At 39.7% G+C, this 24,138-nt stretch overlaps 1 protein-coding gene across 2 annotated transcripts; it reads left to right on the top strand.

Moving 5' to 3' along the window:
- The first annotated feature begins 19,382 nt into the window (after window positions 1-19,382).
- LOC131236879 (transcription termination factor MTEF1, chloroplastic-like) lies at window positions 19,383-23,605 on the top strand. Of its 2 annotated transcripts, none has more exons than XM_058234394.1 (3): window positions 19,383-19,522; window positions 20,226-20,297; window positions 22,050-23,605. In XM_058234394.1, the coding sequence occupies exon 3, from the start codon at window positions 22,220-22,222 to the stop codon at window positions 23,360-23,362; it is 1,143 nt and encodes a 380-aa protein (XP_058090377.1). In that variant the 5' UTR covers window positions 19,383-19,522; window positions 20,226-20,297; window positions 22,050-22,219; the 3' UTR covers window positions 23,363-23,605. The 2 variants fall into 2 exon arrangements, with proteins under 2 accessions (XP_058090377.1, XP_058090376.1); XM_058234393.1 differs by having other exon boundaries at window positions 19,383-19,607.
- Window positions 23,606-24,138: the final 533 nt, after the last annotated feature.

Genomic DNA, 24,138 nt, shown 5'->3' with positions numbered 1-24,138 from the left:
TCAATTTGGGCCCCACACAGTTAGGGTAAGTCAGTAACACTGGTTTCTATACAACAAATGCACCTTTGTTTATGTACTGATTTTGCTACCATTGACTCTTTTCTTTTGGATCCTGTAAATTTTAGAACCAAAAGTATTAGTTAGTGGCAAATGATAGCTGACTACAAGGATGGACTGCCAAGGGAGAGCAAAGGAGCATAATAAGATGAGGATGAGGTTTCATGTGTTTGCGAGAAGGTGATTTTAAGGACTACAGTGATGTGAATTAGCATCATTCCCCAACATATTATGGATCATTGTCACTCCTTTCTTTACAAAGTAAAATGGACTAAAGAAGAGTTAATAGACAGAGATGGTGAAAGAATGAGAAAAGATGCATTGATATAAGTGAAAAATGTGCTTTGATATAGTTGTGTGGCAAATCTTTAGAACTGAACAGATGATCCGGATGAACGAACCAAGCGATTGAAAATGAACTAAACCTTCCTGGTGAAATCAACACCTAATTGAATGAACTAAACCTTATCAGCAAAATACAATCATCATAGAACTATGAAAACTATGATTTAGCGCACCCTAGGACTTACAATCGGACTGAAATATCACCATGGAACTACTAATTTGGTTAAAAATATCTTGAAATTTCATGTTATTTGGTGCAACCAAACGCACCCTAAAATTTGAATTAGCATATGTAATATTTCTCTTTTTCATTCTATCTGTCAAGTACACTAAGCACATGCATTCATATTGGCATCTTATGGGTTTTCCTCTTGTGAATTTCTGTCTCAAGCAACAATGCATTTTGTTAAGCATTCCCACAACCCATTACACACAGGTCTCTTTGTTTCTAGAAGAAAAAAGTATGAGTTCTAGAAGGAAAAAGGGGAGAGAGATCCCTCACTTTCATTTGCATGAATTGCAGCTACATTTGTAGCTATGTTGTTTTTCGTATTAAGCTTCAGCTATCATTCAGAAGATATATATATATATATATATATATATATATATATATATATATATATATATATATATATATATATATATATATATATATATATATTGAGATTTACAACTGAACCATATTTGCATTTTTTTAATCTTTGAATTTCAGTTTTGACAACAACAGCCGACTCAATGGACCGGAGCTGAGAGGACTGGTGCCATATGATTTTGGATGTTGAAGAAGTGTTCAACAATCTCATTGGTCTGAGTATGGTGTTCTGCGATCCTTACCATCCATTCACAATATCGACCTCAGGATCCTTATGATGTTGGCTATATATGATAAGGTTTTTAAATTAAGAAAGAAAGGTATATGGCAATGACTTCTACGCCTTTCCTAGTGTCGACCCAAATGGAAAGAGGATGGCATGGATTGAATGGGGTCACCCAAATATCCATGAGGACCATGACTAACCAACTTAAAAGGTACCAATCCAGTAGTGTTTAGAACAAATAGCAAACTCAAATGACTAAAATTGGTAACTTTAAAGATTGGAGCACAAGTGGAACAAACTGTAGCACCGCTGCACCAACACATTTGACAATAGGGAGCAACACCGAGCACTTAAGAAGGATCAAGGTCACAAATATATTAAGGTCTTCCAATCTCGCAACCATACAATTAGATAATAAACATTCATTCTTCCTCACTAGGAACTAATTTAGCATACAAAATTGAGCTTTGGTAATCCCACATATGTGTACAATTCCACTAATGCAAAAACCACGACATATGCAGCATGGCAGATGGTGAAATATCCAAGCTCTCCATCAAGTGGACCTCACCATGTACATATTAGTACCAAATAAAAGGCAGTCCAGTCAGTAGGTGTGCCATGATATTAGAAATAAGTGGACAGGTTAGAAAACTTTCATTATCAATAGAAACCAGTGTTATTTGACTCATCAAGCTTTGAATCTTCAACAAAAACCTCTACATGAAAAATCTATGGTAAAGTCATGCTGAAAACATTTCATTATCAATGAAAACAAAAATTATCTGGAAGAAAAAAGTTAAAAATAATATTTTATAATTTATTCATTTTTGTGACTAATATTAGAACCAAGTCAATCCAAATCAAGCATAACCTTGCTCAATGCTACAAGAGTTGAAGTTTGACATGAGAAAAAGGAGAATCTTACAGCTCCCTTTGGGAATAAATAGAGTATAAGAAAGGACAAAACAGACTTACTTAAGCAGGAGAACACTAGAACACTCCAACTCAACCGTAGACTACTACATAAGAATCATTTTGCTGCCACTGATACTCAATTTTTCAAAGGCTTCACTTTTGCATGTAAAAGATTGGTTATTACAGTACTAGGGCAGTCAACAAGCTAGGCCTAGGGTTCATTTGGGGCCGGATTTCGTACTGATCCAACTGGGCCAGCTGCACAGGCCTATTAGGCTCCCCCTTTCTTTTTCTTTGTTGCTCACCCCAAGCCGGTCCATTTACAGCCCTCTATAGTACTGCTAGAAAAAAGTTATTGAAAAATAGCCCACAAAACAAAACAAGTAAGCTAGCACTATGCCAAACATGGTATTCATCGAGCCAAACATGAAAGCTGATGCACAGGCCAAAACAAGTAAGCTAGCACTTTGCCATTCAATCACATTTTCTAAGAAGAAAAATATCTTGAAAGCTGATGGTGGCTACCTTGAAAATCACCATCAATAGCCCACAAAACAAAAGTTATTGAGACAATGTGTTAGATTGCACCATTATTTCATGAAAATATCATGATATTTTGTGCCACATTAGACATGATATTTAGTGCAACCAAGATGTTAAGAAGTTGTATGGATAAAAAATTGTTATGGTTGCGGCAAATACCATGAAATTTCATGAAATTTGGTAGCAAACATACTTTAAGCTAAAATTTAAAAAATAATAAAGAAAGAAAGAAAGAAAAAGAAAAAGATTAGGCCAGAAAAGCAGAGAAAGGAAGCGTAGCATCCAAATGAAAGAACATTCTTCACTTCGAAAGTAAATAAACCATGTCTAACATCATGTCCAAAATCAAAAGTAAAAAAACCTAACATGCACATACTGACATATAGATTAGGTAAAACTTTCATACATTCAATACCCTCTATATGATGAATGCCTTTGTGGCATGTAACTAAATGAACCTTGTCTGTAATAGTAACCCCCTCCTCCACCTCCACCTTCGTTGCTAGATTCATTCTTTAATTTTCTTCTTACTGATTCAACTGCAGGAAAATTCTTGGGCGACTCTGAGCTGGATGTGTCCAAAAAACGGTCGTTCACTTCTGCTGAATCGGATGGTGGGGATCCCTTCCTATCATCCTCATTCACAGATGCAAGAAGTTTTTTTATACGATTTTTATGATCCAATTTGTACGGGATTCCCAACCCCCTATAAAATGATGTAAGACTTTTAAGAAACTTTGATAGTTTACTTGTGTCTGCCTCAACATCATATTGTCTCGAAGGTGGATGTTGTTGTCTAGTACTCCTTGATCTATATGCCATTTGCATACTTTCTTTGACGGCCTTTTTAAAATTCCGATCTTCTTGTTCTCTTAAAATTCTCTCTTGTTCTTCTTCTCTACTAATTGTGGTTGTGGGAGGCTTGGAAGCAGAGCCAGAGGCAGTTGCAGTTCTTCTGTTAAACCCTTCTTCATTTATAATAAGCCTACTTCTAGATATTCTTTGGTTAGTTGTATTCGTTGTAGTTGCAGGATGAGGGGTGTAGGAAGTCTTCGTATTAGAATCGAGAATAGCTCTAAATAAATCTCGGACTTTCTGATGAGCTTTGCTTCATGGTGCGGCGTCTCCTTCCCGACAAGCCAAATGTAATTTGAGTCGATTTATTTTGTTGACAAACTATTTTCCACACAACTTACATTTCAACTTTATCTTTCCATCCTAAGAGTAGATTTAGACTCCATAATCTCAAATATCCGTCGATGCATCATCTTCCGATGACATATCTAGTGTATATCTGGTTAGATTAGGATAAAAAAATAATTTAAAGTTATGAATGAACGCAATTACCTAACAATATAATAAGAGATTTAAACAACATTATATAATTGAATAATACTAATGAAAAAAGTGAAATATTTATCCACCCATAAGACATAACCATAAAACTTCAATGTAACTGTTTTAACAAAATTACAAATAACATAATATAACAGAAATAAAATGCATCAAACTCATATTGCAGCTGCAGGTGTTGCCTCATCAATCTTCTCACTCTCCTCTTGATTGAACTCCTCATCAATAGAGTTCTCTTTCCCCCACATCGGATGCAGCCAATCCTGAGTGCAAATGAGTACTTCAACCGATTCAGGTATAAGTGAGCTTTTATACTTGCTTACGACCCTACTCCCTGTACTAAAAGCAGATTTTGAAGCGACAATTGAAATTGGAATTGATAATATGTCGGATGCCATTAACGAGAGCACGGGGTACTGTAACTTACGAGATCTCGTCCTCCACTACTCCAAAATATCAAAATCATCCCTTTGTTTAGAACTAGAAGATCCTCCTTAAGATAGTCTTCAAGTTCTGATCTAGCCATCCATACTTGAGTCCCTTTCAGCTGTGTATAGTAAGACATGAAATCATCTGCCGTGTCTTCTTGCGATTAATCAACAACGGAACTAGAATTCACTTGAGGAGATTGTTCTTTTGAGGCACACACATACAAATTGTACAATTCATTAATTGCATCAGATATCTTTTCGGCCTTAGTAACACCCATCGCACCATACAACTTGTTACATATGAAGCCAACCATATACATCTCGTATCAGGGATCAAGAACGATTGCAATACCCATTACCAGACTACACTCAGACCAATACTTATCAAACTTTACCTATATACCCATGATCATAAAGTGTCAAAAGTCTTGTCCACTACTGCTTTTGTGCAAGGCATCTTTTACCTTCCAAAGTTCAGGTAGAAATATATTTATTGTTGAATATTTGCAACCCAAAAATTTCTTCGTGTTGTTTTAAAAAATAGAAAAGAATTTATGAACTGATTCAACTCTTGACCAATTATCTTCAAAAGGCAGCCAAACATACGCACTATCACACTCTACATAGTGAGAGAATGTGGGTCTCAAATCTCTCGCTGAATCTAACATTTCAAAAGTTGAATTCCAACGTGTCGTGACGTCCAACTTTATTGTTCTCTAAGTTGACAAATTCAACCGCTTCACAATCTCATTCCATGCATGTAATCGTGAAAGTAACCCCCGTATGTACTTCACACTCTCTCTTATATTCTCGATCGTGGGATCAATCGTTTTAAGGCCAGCTTGTACAATCAAGTTTAGGATGTGGGCACAACACCTAATATGAAATATCTTTCCACCAAAATATAGGTCACCGGTGGCCCTAAACTGGTTGCATAAATTTGTTATCACGTTATCATTTGCAGAGGCATTGTCTAGAGTAATTGTGGAGATCTTCTTCTCAATTCCCCACTCCATAAGACATCTGTATATATAGTCTAAAATCATCAAACCACTATGAGGAGGTGCAAGATAACGAAAGTTTATTATTCTCTTACAAAGCCTCCATTCAGCATCAACGTAGTGAGTAGTTATGGACATATACCCCTTTCGTTGATTGGATGTCGTCCACAAATCTGATGTCAGGATAATTTGGAAAATTGTTTTCAACTCTCCTTTCAACTTGACCTTCTCGCCTTCATACATCTTTATACACCCTCTTGATTGTTGTATGAGAGACCTTCTCGTATTTGGGGTTAAGGCATTTGGCTAGTCCAATAAAAGCAGGACTCTCTACTATCTGAAATGGTCTTTCATCTATAATAATTAACTTACTCGTTCACTCATTCACTGACTCTCTGTCATTACTTGTAGATAGACACTGACGGACCCTCTACAGATTGCGAAAATGAAAGTGTTTGTTGCCTTGTCATACTTCTCACTTTTTTATAACACCTTGAAATATGTTTCTTCAACGTTAAGGTCGAACCATTTACTTACTTAGTGTAATAACTCTTGCAGTGCTTGCATTGTATCTTCATTTGCCCATTTTTCAGGGTTACTTCTTCAAAATCTTTCCACACTACAGACCTCTTTTTCGATTTTTCCTCAACATGTGACTGTATGGTACTAGTATCAACGACACCGATGGGCACCTCTTCATGTTCAAGACTTAATCATTCATCTTCAAGGATCATTGGTGATGTAATTAACCGACCACCAGGGGTCGGGGACAGGGTATTGGAAAGGCCCTCACTTTCCATCTGATAGTTGAAATATACTAAATCATATTAGCATTAGCAATCTAATGCTAACAGAGTTATACTAAATCCTAAATTAATTACCTATTTAAGGTTGGATAAATTGTAATACTTTAATATTCCCATTTAAACGTCCACGTCAAAAATCCGGTAGCATCTCCCCGTGCCTCTCCAGATAAGTTGATCTTACATTACATTCAAATGTCAAATATCTAAAGCAATGTAAAGATATTTGGCATTGGATACGAAACGGAAGAAACATATCCAGAGAGAAACGAGGAGATGGACCGCGGATCAGGTATGAACATTTAAACAGATTATATGAAAGCATACTATCCATCTAATCTTGAACTATCCAAAAATAGGACAATTTGAGCGATTTCTATGCCACCAAAAACACACCATATCTATGTATGGCCACATAGAAATCCTCAAACAAGTAACTAATTATCTAACTTACAAATCCAACTCACAAGTCACAATTATAAACTAACAAGTCGCAATAATAATTTAAGAAAAAAAAATTAAAGTAATGATTGAATAGACAGTTGTATGTTCATGTTCACATAAAACTATAAATAGACAGTTGCATGTTCATGTACATAGTGTTGTTTCAAAGTATAGATTCAGTTCATCTATGTGGTAGTAAAAGCTTTAGTGGTTGGTTTCTTGTCGAAGTATCCCTTGAGTCTGACATCTACCATCTTAAATATTTCAGCATTATGTTTTCTTTTTATTTGCTTTTGGTCGAGCTGCAATAAGAGGTAATTGACTCTTTTTTCTTCTTCTTTTTTCTATGACCATACTCAATTATTATTGATACTTGATCTTAGACTTAGTTGATAGAACCTTCTATCCAAGGTGCTCTTCCACTTCCTAGGTGTTCTCACTTCCTAGGTTGGTTTTAAGGCTAACTTTTTGGCCCATTTAGTAAATGGGTCAGTCCTGATTTATTACTCCAAGCTTCACCTATGCCACATCTACAGTGGGTGGTAAGTAACATGCTCCCTCCAAGAAGACGAACATCTGTAAAAATTATGACTATCCATTCATCAGGTGGGCCAGACTTCTAAATAAAAGCAGAGCATTGGGAACTTAGATATTTTTCCTAATGGGCCCATCCTTTTTGTCATGTGGGTCCACATGATGAACAAACCAACCTGGAGGTACTCTAACAGTGTGATGGATTATAGTAGGCACTTAGAAATTGCTTAGAATTTTCCACTTGTCATACAAGCAATTCAAAGTTCTAGATTAGACTGATATTCTAATCAGCCCCTAATATTGTGTGTGTTGATTGATGGATAGAGTAGATGTCACGCATGTATGACAGTTGGCCCATTAAATTTGAGTGTTGCATGCTCTTCCTACTACGTGTTGTGGAGGATTCTTAATCCGGATGAAGATACAGAAATACAATGGTTACTTTAATTTAATAATTCTAAAATATCCATCAATTAATAGTCAAATAATGAAATAAGCACATTTTTTTGTTCATGACTAATATAGAGAAATAATTTGAATTGTTTAAATCTGATTACTTATATGCCACGTATGTAATTTATAACTGCTAGCATATTAGCCATCACATTCAACCAGGCACTAACACGCTAACAGTCCTCAAATTTGAAAGGTCCCCACCCTACTAAATCAAATTACACCACTTCCAGATTTATACTAAACAATCTACTAATGGATCAAACACAAAAGTTAAAGTCACTCCTTAATCTATTGTACCCACTTTCAGATTTATACCAAACAATCTATTAATACCCACCCCAAAACTGAAACTGAATGATACAGCTATTCGAATAACTGAAAAATGAAACCTGTCCCCAAATCAAAACTGAATAATACAGAGAGGTCGAATGAAATAAAGCAACGCATAATAAGCATTTTTAGTTAATCATTTTTTAGAGATATTCTGTAATAGAGATCAAGTAGAATTTCTGAAATAAGGGAGAAAGGCCTTATAATTTCTCTACGTTGGGAAGATTCCCAAGCTCCGCAGGAAGATCTCTAGATAACTGGTTGGATTCGATGAACCTGAAAATGTAAGACCCATATCCTAGCCTATACTGTTCCGACAACTCCCGCGATCCTTACCGTCGAATTTCAGCAACCTGCGATATATAATTGATATTTGCGCACGACCCTAAGTCATATCCCGTAGATTTGAGTTGACTTAATCTGAGACTTATACAATTGCGACCGCACTGTCGCCGCAGTTCCAATGCCGCGTCTTGCGCACCGATGCGATACCTTGGTCGGAAGATGTGGGCCGGCGTTTATTTCGAAGAAACGCCGCACTTTTGCGATCCCAAGAGAATCTCTACAACATGTCCCATCAATCAATCACTCCATCAATCAATCACATCACATCATGTCAAGTACAAGAGCAACCCATGCTTCCTTTCTCCACAAGTCAAGCAAACCCCAAAGTCAACCAATCACTCACCTCACCCATCACTCACCTCACATCCATCACTCTCTCTCCTTACATCCCATCTCTCCCTCTCTTTCCCTTCACATTTTCCAAGCAAAAATCCAAGCAAGAGAGTGGACGTCCATGGTTTTCCAAGAGAGGAAGTGCATGTGTGTGGCCTACCTTCCCATTTCAAAACCCATCATCCTAGCCATTCAAACCTCATCTTCCACCATCAAAGTGAGGCACAAAGAGGTCGGCTTTCCAACGGACCGAGAAGATCAAACGGTGGGTGATTATTAGGCTAGATTTTTCATGATTTAATGATGGGCCAAGTGAGGCCTACCGATTGATGGTATGGATCTCACTTTGGACCCTTGATGTGGCCGATGGACCACTTTGATCCTCATGATCATTCCATGATGGGGCCATTCTCCATGGACCCCATCATGATGTTTATTTTCCATGTATAGATAGGGTCATCTAGACCTTACATTTGGTGGAGGAAGGATCTCCACCGTTGAATCCTTGATTTGGTGGCCCCACATGTATTGGGACCCACTTGATGTATGATTGAATGCAAGAGATAGCTCATAGTGGCGGAGCCCTCCATCACACGTGTCCCACCCCCTTTTCTCTCTCTCTCTTTTCCTCTCTTTTTCATATATTTTTGTGTGTATGATGATGTGTTCACGTGGCCCACTCGGATGGATCCCACTTTGATGTATGTATTTCCCATGCCCTCCAACCCCTTCTTTGGTGGCCCACATCCACAGGTGGGGCCCACCTCAATGTATGTATTAAGTCCAGACTGTCTAGCGTCCAGGGATGCTGGACATTGAATGGAAAACACAAATATGAGCTTGGTTTAAGACACATTTGGGGTGGGTCACTTGTGTAGGCTTCACATTGATGTATAAGTTCAATCGATGCCATCCATCTTATTTACCAACTTATTTTAGGCGTTGAGCCGAAAAATGAAATCCATCCGATCTTTGGGTGGGCCATAGCATGTAAAATAGTAGTTTCTACCGTTGAAAGTCACCCTGTCATTCTTTATGTGTCGAAAAACATCGGTTATTGGACTCGTTTTGACGGTCTTGAGCCATAGAGTGCAATGGACGGGGTGGATTCAGCTTAAGCGGGTCCCATGTATGGAAAACCGTGAAAAATCACGATTTCAAAAAAAAAAACAACAGCAGCAATTGCTGCTGCTGTTAGAGGCGCCTGCGCCTGAGCCAGCGGCGGGCGGACGGTAGGCAGGACCCACGGCTCCAGCTGTGGGCCCCATCATGATGTATATTTGTCATCCAACCCGTTCATTGAGTGGGCCACTTTCTGAAGTGGGCCCTCTCCAAATATCATATTCATTTGATGCTCAGGTAGCCCACATCACAGGAAACAATGGGGTTGAACTGCCTGCCATTGAAACCCCTTTCTGGGTCATAAAGGTTTTGGATCCGTATGAAATTTGTTTTCCTCTTCATTCCAAGTCTGTGTGACCTTGTTAACGGTTTGGATGGCAGATAAACATTACAGTGGGCCCCATGTGGGACCCACAATGATATATGTGTTTTTTTCCAATGTCCATACCAGGACGGTGGGACCCATGTTGTATGTGTTCTAGCCACACCGTCCACACCTGGACGGTGGGACTTACCATGATACATGTGTTGCATCCAATCTGTCCATCCATTTTAAAAGTTCATCTTATGACATGAGCTAAAGAATGAGTCAGGTCCATAGTTCATGTGGACCCGCACCATGATGCAAGTGTTGCATCCAAACCGTCCAACCCTTTGGCAAGCTTGTCTTAACAGGCTTGAGACTAAAAAAAGTAGACAGATCTATAGTTCAAGTGGACCCCACCTTGGTATATGTATAGGGCCCGTCTTGATTTATTCGTGGCCCTCCATTGAGACCCGCCTTGGTATGTGTAGAAGGCCCATCTTAATTTATTTGTGGCCGTCCATTGAGGCTCATATGATATGCATATGGCCCATGTGATTAGGCCCATTTTGACGTATTTTAAGGCCCATCTTAATGTAGTTATGACCCATCCATTGGGGCCCACCTTTGATATGTTTATAGCCCATCTGTGAGGCCCACCTTTGATATGTTTATGGCCCATCTGTGAGGCCCACCTTTGATATGTTTATGGCCCGTTGTTGAGGCCCACTTGATGTATATGAGGCCCATATGATATGGCCCATTTGATGTATTTGGAGCCCAAGGGTTGAAGCCCATTGTGATGTATTACGGCCCATGGGTTAAGGCCCATTTGATGTATTTGAGACCCATGGGTTGAGGCCCAGTGGGATGTATACAAGGTCTATTGCATTGTGTGATTCCATCATGGGTTATGTAATAACATTTATAGCGGGCCATGCCTTGAGAGCAATGTTGGTTTGACGTCCACATTGTAAGAATAATGTTGGTTAAATGTCCGCATTATAACTCTCTCTAGAGCCCATTGATAGTCCCATACTTGTTGTGTGCAGGCCATTAAGGCCCATCTTCGTTGTGAGGATAGTTCATCATCATATAAAATGCATAGTATAATTCCATAATTCATGCCCATACGCATCATATGTATGCCTGATATGAGAAATGTTTGATCATAGCATACGCCATTGGGCAGACTATTTACGGAACTCCTTATGAGACGGAGTGCCCACATTATCGCGCCGTATGCGCAGGATTGCTGCATGACTAGATAGTGTGACTCATGCATCTCGCATACATGTGACATGATCATTGTACACCCTAGCGACATCAGGGTCGTGACCTCCACATGCACATCGTGAATGGCCAGATGGGACACAAAAAATATTTGGTCCTTGGGTGAAAATCCCAGGACCTCCGAAGCCAGGAGTAGCCCCAACGTCTAGACCGAGTGGAACATGAGCGCCCGAGTGTCGAATACCAGTAGGCCGCGTCTCGCCTTATCCGCCCGAGTTAGGGGGCTATAAGCTAGGCTGAGTATGACCAGCTTGTAAATGGGTCCGCTATCGACGAGCCGGGTAGGTATTGGTAGACTACTGGTCAGGCGGATAGTGAGGTCTATTCCGCTCGCTGGGCTGTGCAGCTAGGGAGGAGGCAGTCGGTGTCGAGTGTAATAGACATCGGTGATTTTCCTAAAGAGCAACTATACTGATATATAGATGAATTACATATCATTCATTCATTCATTCATTATCCACTCGGGCTGATGGTGCGTAACTATTTGTTACATGTACCATTGCATGGCCAGGATTTCGGTTAGGCCGCGACTAACCTGAGATCAGGAGTTTACCACATTGTGTCTGACTATCCAAATTTAGGTATGGGACTGGTTTGGATAAAAGTCCCTTGTGATGGACCCCATAGCCTGTGATACTTCGTACTATCATCCCGACTTCACATTCCAACATGGTCATTTCGTTCGCACCGCATATTATATTGCATCCGCGGTACTTAGCATTTTGGGTTATTATGTTTTTGCATGAGGTTGATGGTGTTCGTAGCTCGTCAGGATTTGCATATTACATTACATCCCTAGCATCTGTTATTGTCTTATTGTGTTTTGCATTGTATAGCCTTGGTACGGCTAATAGTACTCATGGACTTACCAATATATTTTCGCTTACTCTGATATCGTATGATTCTTGATCTTGTCAGTATTTCTGCTTATTCTGATGATGTATGATTTATGGGTTTTATGGTATACTTGGCACTTATCTTGGGTACACACTTTCACCACCTTCTAAGCTTTTGTAAGCTTATGCACGATACATGCATGCAGGTGGCGTTAGGTTGCAGCAGCATTGAGCTTAGAGCATGCAGTGGTCTTCTGGAGTTTTGATTTTCGACATATGTATTTCCCTTTCAGCATTGTGTTCAATATTTATATTAGTAGATATGTGATGATGATGTTGCCTTTGTGATTTGGGTAAACTTGTGGTTATGCTCCATACAAAAAAAATTATACTAAAAATCCTCCTTGTAGGATCCTAGGATCGGAATCTGGCGCATGCGCACTGAGAGCCGAGAATGGGGTACTACGGAGGCTTTCAGCACCGAATCCGGTGATCGAAAATTTTGTGAGCGTGGTTTCCGAGTTTGGGGCGTGATAGAAAATCCAACAACTAACATTTCAAGATCGACAGACAGAAATGAAATACAAACGGAAATACAGGGGGCCACCAACGGGCAACGAGCATGGACGGATGGACCCTGACCACTGCTGGACCCCGACCTTACCCGATTAGATGCAGACAAGGACAGAAGGGACGGCTGGACATCGGGCAGGCAGTAGTTCTCGAGCGTCGAAGAAGAAGAAGAAGAGGAGGAGAGGAGAGGAAGAACCGAAGAAGCTGGCACGTTCTCGCTCGGGTGGGAGAGTTTTGGGGAAAAAATGGGCTAGGGTAAAACAGAGGGAGGGGTTTGGGGGAAAAAACGAGCTAGTGTAAAAAGAATTTTAGGTTTGGGTGAAAATAAGGGTATTTATAGTATACCCGACATCGCACCGGGTTGGGTCTGTTCGGGTCGGTTCAGACCCATTCGGTCTGGTTATTCAGACCGGATCTGTCCGGATACAGTGCTATCCGAACTTGACTCGAAATTATATCGGATCTGGATGATCAGAATTGATCAAGCCAGATCAGACCGTCGGTTCTGTTCGGAACGGTATCGAGTCGGGTCTGATCAGGTCGGATCCACCGGATTGGGCCCAAGTTGCCCACCTTTAGGTGTGTGTGCCTGTATAAGCAATAATAATTAGGGAGTGAGAGGACGGTGGCTGCAGGAAGATTCTTGTAGCCCTAAGCTCCATGCGCCCCACCAATGTATGTCTTATATCTACACCGTCCATCTGTTTTGTCAGCTCATTTTAAAGCACAAACCAAACATAATGCAGATCTAAATCTCATGTGGACCACACCACAGGAAAAGTGCGGATTGGTTGGACGGTGGAACCACCCTAACCGTACGGCCCACCTAGATGCATGTATTGTTTATCCACATTGTTGTTTTGCCATCTTATTATAGAGCGCTCAAGCAAATAGAAATTTCAAGTGGACTGCACCACAGGAAATCATTGTTATTGACCATTAAAAACCTTTTCCGGGCCTCAAGTTTTGGATCAAGCTAATATTTTATTTTATTTTTCATTTTGTTTAGCCTTATCAACAGGTAGGATGTTTAGCAAACATTTCAGTAGACCCTAGGAAGTTTTTAATGGTGGGTGTTGACCACTGTTTCCTATGGTGTGGTCCACTTAAAATTTATATCTTCTTCATTTTTGGGACCACGCCCTAAAATAAGTTGGAAAAACATATGGACGGCCTGGATATACAATGCATACATTGAGGTTGGCCCTGCGGTCCGTATTGCACCCACATAGCGGGTTCCACTCTTAAGACGCAACTTGATTCTTATTTGTTATCCAATTGGTTCTTAGGCTGACTCTGACATGGATGAATAGAGAATAGAAATATCAGCTCCATCCAAAACTTCAAGCCCCCAAAAGGTTTTTAATGGTGGGCATTCAATCCCCACTGTTTCCTAGGTGTGGTCTACTTAAGCTTTAAATCTGTTTCACGTTTAGTCTCATGCCCGAAAATGACCTGTAGAAACAGATGAACGGAGTAGATATAACACATACATCATGGTGGGACCCACAGAGCTTAGGTCTGCAGGCTATCGACGTCCCAAATGACTCTCCTCTAATCAGTAAGGAAACCCTCTGTTCTCTCCCCTTCACAGCCGCAAGCGGCCCCCCTTCTCTCTCTCTCTCTCTCTCTCTCTCTCTCTCAAGGTACGTGTTTCTATTCTATATCTGATTATTGTCTTCTTTGGAATTTCATGAAAAATCAGGTCTTTTGCGCGTTTAGTTGCACCAACACCAAATTAGACTGATTAATCACGTAATTTCATGAGAGTTGGTGCAACCAAACGCATCCTTATACATATCGATCATTCATGTTACAAATGGTGGCGACTTAGCTCTCTTTATGATTTTTTATACTTTTAAGTTGCATTTGGATGCCTGTAAGTTTTTAAGTTGTAAGTACTTACACATGAAAGAAAGTTACAGGTAATCCTTTTTTAATGTAAGTTGTAATTAGCTTACAGATAACTTAGTTTTTGTTTTGGATAACATGTAAGTTAGTTATAGATAAGATGTTTTATATTCACACAAACCAGAGTTTAGAGTATGAAATTGTTAAAAAATCCAATTGTCACATAGAAAAGTATGGATAAAAGTATGTAATTTTATTGAGCCCATTTAGATGACTAGTTGAACTGATTTTAGAGCTAAACTAATCATTATATGAGAAACATTATTTTTATTATATAATATAAGTTTAAATGAAATCTTTCATACATGCTGAGTCTTATATACTTAGGTGTTTTATGCTATACCTAGAGGATTTTAATTTTCACGCAAGCGAGTATATGTGTGTGTGTGTGTGTGTGTATATGTATATGTGTGTGTGTGTACATGAATATATGTATATGTATGTATATGTGTATGTATATGTATATGTATATATGTACATGAATATGTGTATATGTATGTGTATGTATATACACGTATATGTATATATATGTACATGCATATGTGTGTGTGTATGTATGTATGTATGTATGTATATATGTATATATATGTGTGTGTATATATATGTATGTATATATATTTGTGTATCTTTATATGTATGTATGTATACATGTATATGTATATACCTGAGCTCTAGTTCTGGCTGATTTTTGGAGTGGGCCCACTTCAGGGAGTGGCCCACCCAATGAACGGGTTAGATGACAGATATGCATCATGGTGGGGCCCACGGCTGGGGCCGTGTGTTGCTGTCCGCCCGGTCGTCCGCCAGTGCATGCGTAAGCAGCGCTGTTGCCATTCTGACAACAGCAGTAGCTGCTGCTTAAAATACATGTATATGTGTGTATATATGTATGTATACATATACACTCATACTTGTATACACATATATATATATGCATACACACATACATAGATACATATACAGATATATGCAAATGTATACATACATACATACATACACATATATATATATATATATATATGTGTGTGTGTGTGTGTGTACACATATACATACATATACATTCATATATATAACCATGTATGTTAGCATACCCACGTGGCAAGCAAATGTAATAATTATGCAGGTCAAGCGGCCCGAATGAGGTAATGAAACTCACCCTTAAACCTTCCAAGGGCTATGATGATGTTTATTTGTCATCCAACCCGTTAGTAAGTTCACGTGGAGCTGGACGAGGTAAAACACGAATATCATATTGATCCAAAACTTCAACCACTCACAAAAAAATTTTTTTGTTTTAAAGGTTACAGTTCAATCCCTACTGTATAGTCCACTTGAGCCTTGGGTTTGCCTCATTAATTCTTGGGCTTATATTAAAAAATGATTTGAAAAAAATGGATGGACAGCGTAGATAAAACTCACACATCACGATGGGCCTCACAGAGCCTGCCTGAACGGATTATCGTCCAGGCGGGGGCACAATGCAATCTGCTTCCCTTCAAAACCTATCTTAACATTAAAACTCAACCACCGCAGCCACGAAACTCATCTATCCTCCACTCCGGCCATGGTCACCGTCTTTATACGGTGCCCATCGTGTCTTTTCACCAGAATTGTCAGATTTTCGTCGAAAATCGTCAGATTACCCTCCAAAATCCCTCTTTCTCTGGCGACCCTTGTCTCCTCCACTCAGGTAATCATTTGTTTCTCTCATTCTCCCGCAAAAACTTCCTTCATTTTAATCACAAAGAAACCCTTAACGAGATCAAACTTCACCCTCCATCACGACCCATTATAGAATCAACCACCCGAAGTAACCGAGTCTGACTCCAAAAAAATCGACAATTTAGATCGACTATACATAGCTCTTGACTGTGAGCTCATCATAAGTGCTCTCTAAAAAATTCAATGGTTTGGATCGACCGTCCATAGCTGCGTTTGGATGCCTGTAAGTTTTTTAAGTTGTAAGTTACAGGTAGCTTACTTACACGTGAAAGAAAGTTATAGGTAATCCATTTTTTATGTAAGTTGTAACTCACTTACAGGTAACTTAGTTTATGTGTTTGGATAACATGTAAGTTAGTTATAGATAAAATGTTTTATATTCACACAAACTAGAGTTTAGAGTATGAAATTATTAAAAAATCAAATTGTCACATAGAAAAGTTTGGATAAAAGTATGTAATTTTATTGAGCCCATTTAGATGACTAATTAGACTGATTCTAAAGCTAAACTAATCATTATATGAGAAACATTATTTTTATTATATAATATAAGTCTAAATAAAATCTTTCATACATGCTGGGTCTTATATACTTAGGTGTTTTATGCTATACCAGGAGGATTTTAGTTTCCATGCAAGCGGATATATGTGTGTATATATGTATATGTATATATATACATATATATGTGTGTGTATAAATATGTATATGTATATGTGTGTGTGTGTGTGTGTGTATATATATATATGTATGTATATGTATATATATGTGTATAGGTATATTTGTGTGTGTGTGTGTGTATAACAGAACGCTTACCTGCGAACTGGTTCGCACGGACTACCTACGAACTTTTTTGAGAACTCATATCTTTAATGAGTCTCGAAAATCTGAACGGTCCACATGAACCAAAACCTCATGAAACCCCTTGGTACCAATTTTTACTTTGAACCAAAACTTCAGTGGGCCATAAAAATGCAAACAGTTTCTTCCCTTGATTTGAATTTCTCTTTGCTATGGCCCACCAGAATCTTAGATCACGGTGAAAATTCACCCCCTAAGGTTTCATGGGATTCCTATGGACCGTTCGGATTCGACACCTATGACACGTGTGCAAAGGTGCGTAGGTGAGCATGCCTCTGTGTGTCTGTGTGTGTGTGTGTGTGTGTGTGTGTGTGTGTGTGTGTGTGTGTGTATTACATATATGTATATGTATATGTGTATGTATATGTATGTGTATGCATATGTATATATGTGTGTGTATGTGTATGTATATGTACACACACACACATATATGTATGTATATGTATATGTATGTGTATATATATATACACAAACATATACATGTATATATTATATGTATATGTATATATGTATGCATGTATATGTGTGTATGTGTGTATGTGTGTATATATGTATGTATACATATACACTCATACATGTACACACATATACATACACATACATAAACATAGATACATATACAGATATATGCAAACATATACATATACATATGCACACACACACACACACACACACACACACACACACACACACACACATATATATAAAACTATATATGTTATCTCATCTTATAGTAGTCATGACCCTTATCAACGGAAACGGATTATGTGCTGAGTAACTCTTTAAGGCTCACCAAGATTTATGTATTGTATCCAATCCATCCATCCATTTTAGTATATAATTTTAAATCTTGATCCCAAAAATGAAAAATATCCAAGTATCAAATGAACCACACAACAGGAAACAATATGAATTGGACTTCTACCGTTTATATACTTAGCAAACTAATCATTATGTGAGAATATTTGATTTTACCCTTCATACATGTTTGTATGATCTTATGAATATGTTGGATGACAAATAAACATCACTATGGGGCCTAGCAAGGTTTCAATAGTGGAAATCATTATTCCCATTGTTTCATGTGGTATGATCCACTTGAGCTCTAGATTTGCTTCAATTTTGGTCTCAACCCCATAAATAAGCTGGAAAAATGGATGTACGACATGGATAAATCGTATACATTCATCGTGGGCCCAATTGAGTTTACTCAATATGATAAAAGATCTGATTTCATTGTCAATAGGTTGGATGGTACATCGGATTGCGTATTAAGTTACTCTGGATGCTCTTATCATATGAGTAAACTCAGTCAGGCCCACCTCGAACGTATGTGGTCTATCCACGCCGTCCATCCGTTTTTCCATCCAATTTAAGGGGTTAAGCCCAAAATTGAAGCATACACAAAGATGAAGTGAATCATACCACAGGACAGGATAATGATTTCCACCTGTGAAACCTCTCTGGGCCCCACAGTAATGTTTATTTGTCATCCAACCTGTTTATAAGATTATATGGACATGGATGAACGGAAAACAAAAATATAAGCTTGATCCAAAACTTATATGGCCCTAAGAAATTTTCATTGGTAGAAGTTCAAGTAAACGGTTTCTGTGGTGTGGTCCATTTGAAAGTTATATATGCTTCATGTTTGGCTCAAGCCCTAATTATCTGGGAAAATGGATGGACGGAGCAGATAAAAAAATGAATTACGGTGGCCTTCCTATTGTTTACTAGCACAGTGAGTTACTCACTAGGTAAATCGCTTCCGTTGGATGGAAGATAAATATTTAGTGGATCCATGATGTTTTTAATAGTAGGAATTTACTTAAGATTGTTTCTTGTGGTGTGGCCCACTTGAGATTTGGATCAGCTTCATTTTTTTCGACTATATATTAAAATGAGCTTTCAATACGGATGGACGGTGTGGATGTAAGGAAAGTACGTAACTGTGGGCCCCACAGTTACGCATCCGAAACCGCCCTGCCAAACCGGCCCGTTCCGCACATACGCAAAAGGAAAAACAAAAGAAAAAGAAGGGACAGGAAAAATGCAAAAGAAAAACAGTAAGGGTTAGGGCTTCCCTTGCGAGAGCAGAGAGAGAGAAGGAGACGCTGAGAGAGAGAGAGAGAGAGAGAGAGAGAGAGAAGGAGACGCTGAGAGAGGGAGAAGGAGACGTTTGATCAGAGCAGGTAGGTGCACTTTCAATGCAGCTGCGTTTCCACCACCCTCTCCCAAATTCGAAATGGATAGCCGTTGCCTGTAACAAAGTAACCTGTGACTTGAAAAACACCTAATTCCTCTGTTACATATCTTGCAATCTTACCTGATAGAAAGTTACAGGTTGAGACTTTGTTACCTGTAACATTTCTCCCCCAAACACAAACTGTAAGAAAGTCACCTGTTACTTTCTTACATTTTACACAAGTTACAGGCATCCAAACGGCCCCTTAGGGTGTGTTTGGTTGTCCCAATTTCATGGAATATCCTGAAATTTCATGATATTTGGTGCAACCAAACGCACCTTTAAATATAATATATTTTCCTTGTCTTTGACATCTGAATTTTCGAGTCTACTCGCTCGAGTCCCCGAGTCGACTCGACTCGGCAGGGTTTTGAGTGGAGTTGAGTTTTTGACTTCTTGAATTAAATGGTTGGGACGGAAGCGCAGCTGTACAGGACTCAACTCTGCTCGAAATTGGATTCGGACTGAGTCGATCTGGTTTTTGGAGCTTGAAAAAATTATGAACCTCAACTCGAATCGACTCGACTCAACTCCGATCGAACCTCAACTCGAATCGACTTGGATCGAATCGGCTTAGTGACTCAGTTATTTTGATATTGATGCTGCACGCCAAGTGTTTGATGAAATGACTAAACGAAGCATTGTTTCAGGTGCATACATTCTCCGTGGGATTGACTGGTGGCGAGGAAGGAATGGATATGAAACAAATCACCATGTTTCAGGTGTGTACATTCTCCTCATATCTTGATTTTGATGTTGCTCGCTGAGTGTTTGATGAAATACCTGTAAAGTGTTGTTATTGTTTTGCGGTATGTGAGAAATTGAAGATGCACTAATTGTGTTTGAGAAAATGTCGAAGAGGCTCGAACTTGCCCGAGCTGTTGACCAAACCGAGCCGAGCTAGCCAGTCAGGCTCGGGGACCGAGCCGAGTCGAGTTCAAGTTGGGGTTAGCTATTGGCCGAGTCGAGCTGAGGTGCGCCAAGCTCAACTCGGTTCGACTTGTGTACAGCTCTAGCAGATTGCATACTGAGTAACTCGGTAAACTCTGTGGGCCCACTGTGATGTATCTGTCTTATCCAAGCTGTTCTTCCGTTTTACCCGATCATTTTAGGGCATGAGACCAAAATTTAAGTACATCCAAAGATCAAGTGAACTGCACCACAGGAAACAGTGTGAATTGAACTCTCACCATTGAAAACTTCTTGGGGACCACAGAAGTTTTGGATCAAGCTGATATATGTGTTTTCCCTTCATCCATGTTTGTGTGACCTTATCAACAGGTTGGATGACAAATAAAGATCACTGTGGGCCCTAGGTTGGTTGCAACAGTGGACATCATTATCCCGGCTGTTTCCTGTGGTGTGGTCCACTTAAGGTTTGGATGTGCTTCAATTTTGGGTTCATGCCTTAAAATGAGATGGAAAAACGGATGGATGGATGGATGGATGGTGTGGATGAGACACATACATCCATGGTGGACCCCACAGACTTTACTCAGTATGCAATCCACTTCCAGTTGGTACAAGTGGGGTGGGGCCCTTGTGCAATAATCCAGACCATTTATCTTTTTCTTCTTCTTTTTTTTCCCCCAGTTGGCTCGCTTGAATAGGGATTGATTTGAAGGAACATCTACAGTGGTTGACTGAAAATCTAGTGATTTTCTCACGATTGTCAGGAAGCTCTTAGATCATTTGGTTAACTTCTGATTTAGGACTCTGGGAGATACGAAAATGGCATACAGAAATGGTATTGCTTCAACCCTGCATCCAAAGATTATGGGTGCATTTGGTTGCTCAAAATATCATGATGTTTCAGTATTCATCAATCTAATTTGGTTCAAAAGTTCATGATGTTTGGTGCAACCAAACACACCCCACAGATGCATTAAAAGTGAAATAAGTTATAAATGTTTCTGAAAGCCACATATGATGAGATTATGTGATGGTGCTACAGCTGATTAATGCACAGTTACTGTTATCTAGGGGGGGAGAGGTCCCTTAATGGGTCCCGGAAGTCAACTACTAGATTACACACGTGCGCATGTGTGCGCACGCGAGGGTTTATATAATCCTCATAGCGGACTCTGGGTTTCAGTTGGTTCAAATGGAGCCTTTGTGCAGTGATTCAGACCATCGAACTGTTGGGCCCCATCATGAATGTACCATGCCCTGAAAATCTCCCAGATTGGACTCTACCCAACCTGGATGAACATTGAGTCGAGTCGTGTTTATATATATATAGGTGGCACAGAACAAACTATGTCGAGCCAAGAGCACTAGATCAGCATCATTATCAATGGATCCATAAGAAGTAATCCAAATTTTCACTGGGTCCAGGTGGTTACCAAAGATCTTGAGCGACTGATCCGGCTGACAAACAAGAATCCCCTTCTTTGCTTGATTTTATATTTTCAGCTTAAGATTGTATTTTGGATTCCTTGTACTTACTGCCCTTTTATGCAACTTTCCTCCAGGTATGGCCCAAATTGAGTGGAAAGTTCATTGGATCTCCCTCAGATCTTCAAAAAGCTTTCGTCTTTTTAAAGGCTACTGCAATTTATCCGAGTCACCTCAGCTTGAAATCTTCCTTGCCTTTTTCCCACTCATCCTTTTAAAATCAATGGAAGGCCTTTAAAAAAATGAAATGCGCGCTCGCTTGTTCATCTTCAGTTTCTCTCATTTCTCCCTTGCAATCACCAGACCCTCCATTTCTTTCCTGTCTTCTTTTGGTTCTGCTGCCAATGTCTCCTGCTCCAATTCAAAGCCCTTTATCTTCAATTACCTGATTGAAAACTTTGGTTTCTCTGAGACTGTCGCTACTGCAACTTTAAACCGTCTCCCGAATGTGAAACAACCCAATAAGCCTGACTCTGTACTCCACTTCCTCCGACAGTCTGGATTCTCAGAAACCCACATCCGAGATGCCGTCCGAATCAGTCCACAAATCCTTTTCGCCAACATTGAGAAAACCTTAGAACCAAAGTTCAAAGTATTCCAAGAACTGGGTCTTACGGGATCTGATCTGGGTCTCTTCCTTTCAAAGAATGCAAAACTCCTCACGGCTAGCCTGGACCAGAAGCTGATTCCCGGCATCAAAATCCTGAAGAACATTCTATCCAATGACGACCACGTCATACGTGTTCTGCAGAGATGCAAGTGGATCCTCTACAAAGACCCTAGCTCGAGGCTACTGCCCAACATCTCTTTCTTGCAAAGCTGTGGAATTGTCGGGTCTCAGCTCTCGATGCTTTTGAAATACCAGCCAATTCTATTTGCCATGAAGGAGCCTAAACTCCAAAACCTCATTATCAGGGTCAAAGAGATGGGCTTCTCTGTCGATTCGCGGATGTTCGTCTATGCTCTCTATACAGTCAGTTGCATGATGCCCGACACCCTGCAGCGGAAATTTGAGCTGTTCCGGAGTTTTGGATTTTCAGAGGAGGAATTTATGTCGGCATTTAGAAAGGCACCAAGCTTGCTTCGGACCTCAGAGAAGAAGCTGCAGTTGGGAATAGAATTCTTTGTGAACACTGTTGGCCTCGACCGTTCTGCACTAGTTAACAATCCAACGTGTTTGATGCATAGTTTGGAGAAAAGGGTGAGTCCTCGGCATCGAGTTATTGAGATTCTGAGATCGAAGATGCTGTTGAAGAACCCCAGTATCATCTATGCAATGCAGATATCAGAGGCAGACTTCCTGGAGAAATACATTTTGAAGTTTGGAGAGGATGCCGGGGAGTTGCTGGCAGCTTACCAAGGGGGAGGTCTTGACATCTCCAAGTCATGAAAATCTCTAGTTTTGATTGCTTTTTGCACTTCAGGACTCGAACTGAATTCTGTTTAGTTTTGCAGTTGCGATCCCTTTGGATTGTGATGCAATATCTGTGCATTTTGTTTCTCATTTTGCAATGTTTCTCTTGTAGATAGCTGCTGCCATTGGGGCATGCAAGTACAGTTTATGAGAATTGCCTAACATATAATGTATGATTTGATGGACCCTGATAGTAAATTGATTCACAGCTTAGACTCAGATGTTGGTTTTGCACCATCTAAAAATGTTGGCCACTCATACTCCTCGCATGCGCCACTGATGTACAGCTAGCCAGGCTATCCAAATTGTGGGTCTGGATGGATCATCTCTCTAAAATCATGCTGAAAGTTAGGTCAGTGATTGGGGCAGCTTGGTTCCTGTACAATTCAATGTATGGGTTGGAAGAGCTAGCACCATTTTTCAAACGGTGCAGAACACAAGGGTCTAGCCCTATGCTATGATAAAGACCATCCGGACTTCAGTTAGCTGAGGGCCGGCCCATGTTTTGATGTTCGGACTCATGCCCGGCCTGGATACAATGGGCCTCAACAGCCCAATGGGATCATGATAGCAATGGAAAGGGCAAGGATCTGATCCTTTGCAAGTGGGATTCAACCTGTTTTATCTTTTTACTTTGAAATTATAGAATTAAAATCATTAGCTTCTAAGCAGAGGCTACTATGCAATACTACTTATCAGATGCTTCTGCTATTTCTGTGAATAGAAGATTGAAGTATAAGCATACGGAATGC

The sequence above is a fragment of the Magnolia sinica genome, chromosome 2 (genome assembly GCF_029962835.1).
Source record: "Magnolia sinica isolate HGM2019 chromosome 2, MsV1, whole genome shotgun sequence".
Lineage (NCBI taxonomy): Eukaryota > Viridiplantae > Streptophyta > Magnoliopsida > Magnoliales > Magnoliaceae > Magnolia > Magnolia sinica.
Note: the sequence above shows the minus strand (reverse complement) of the source record. Positions and strands in the feature narration are given on the sequence as shown.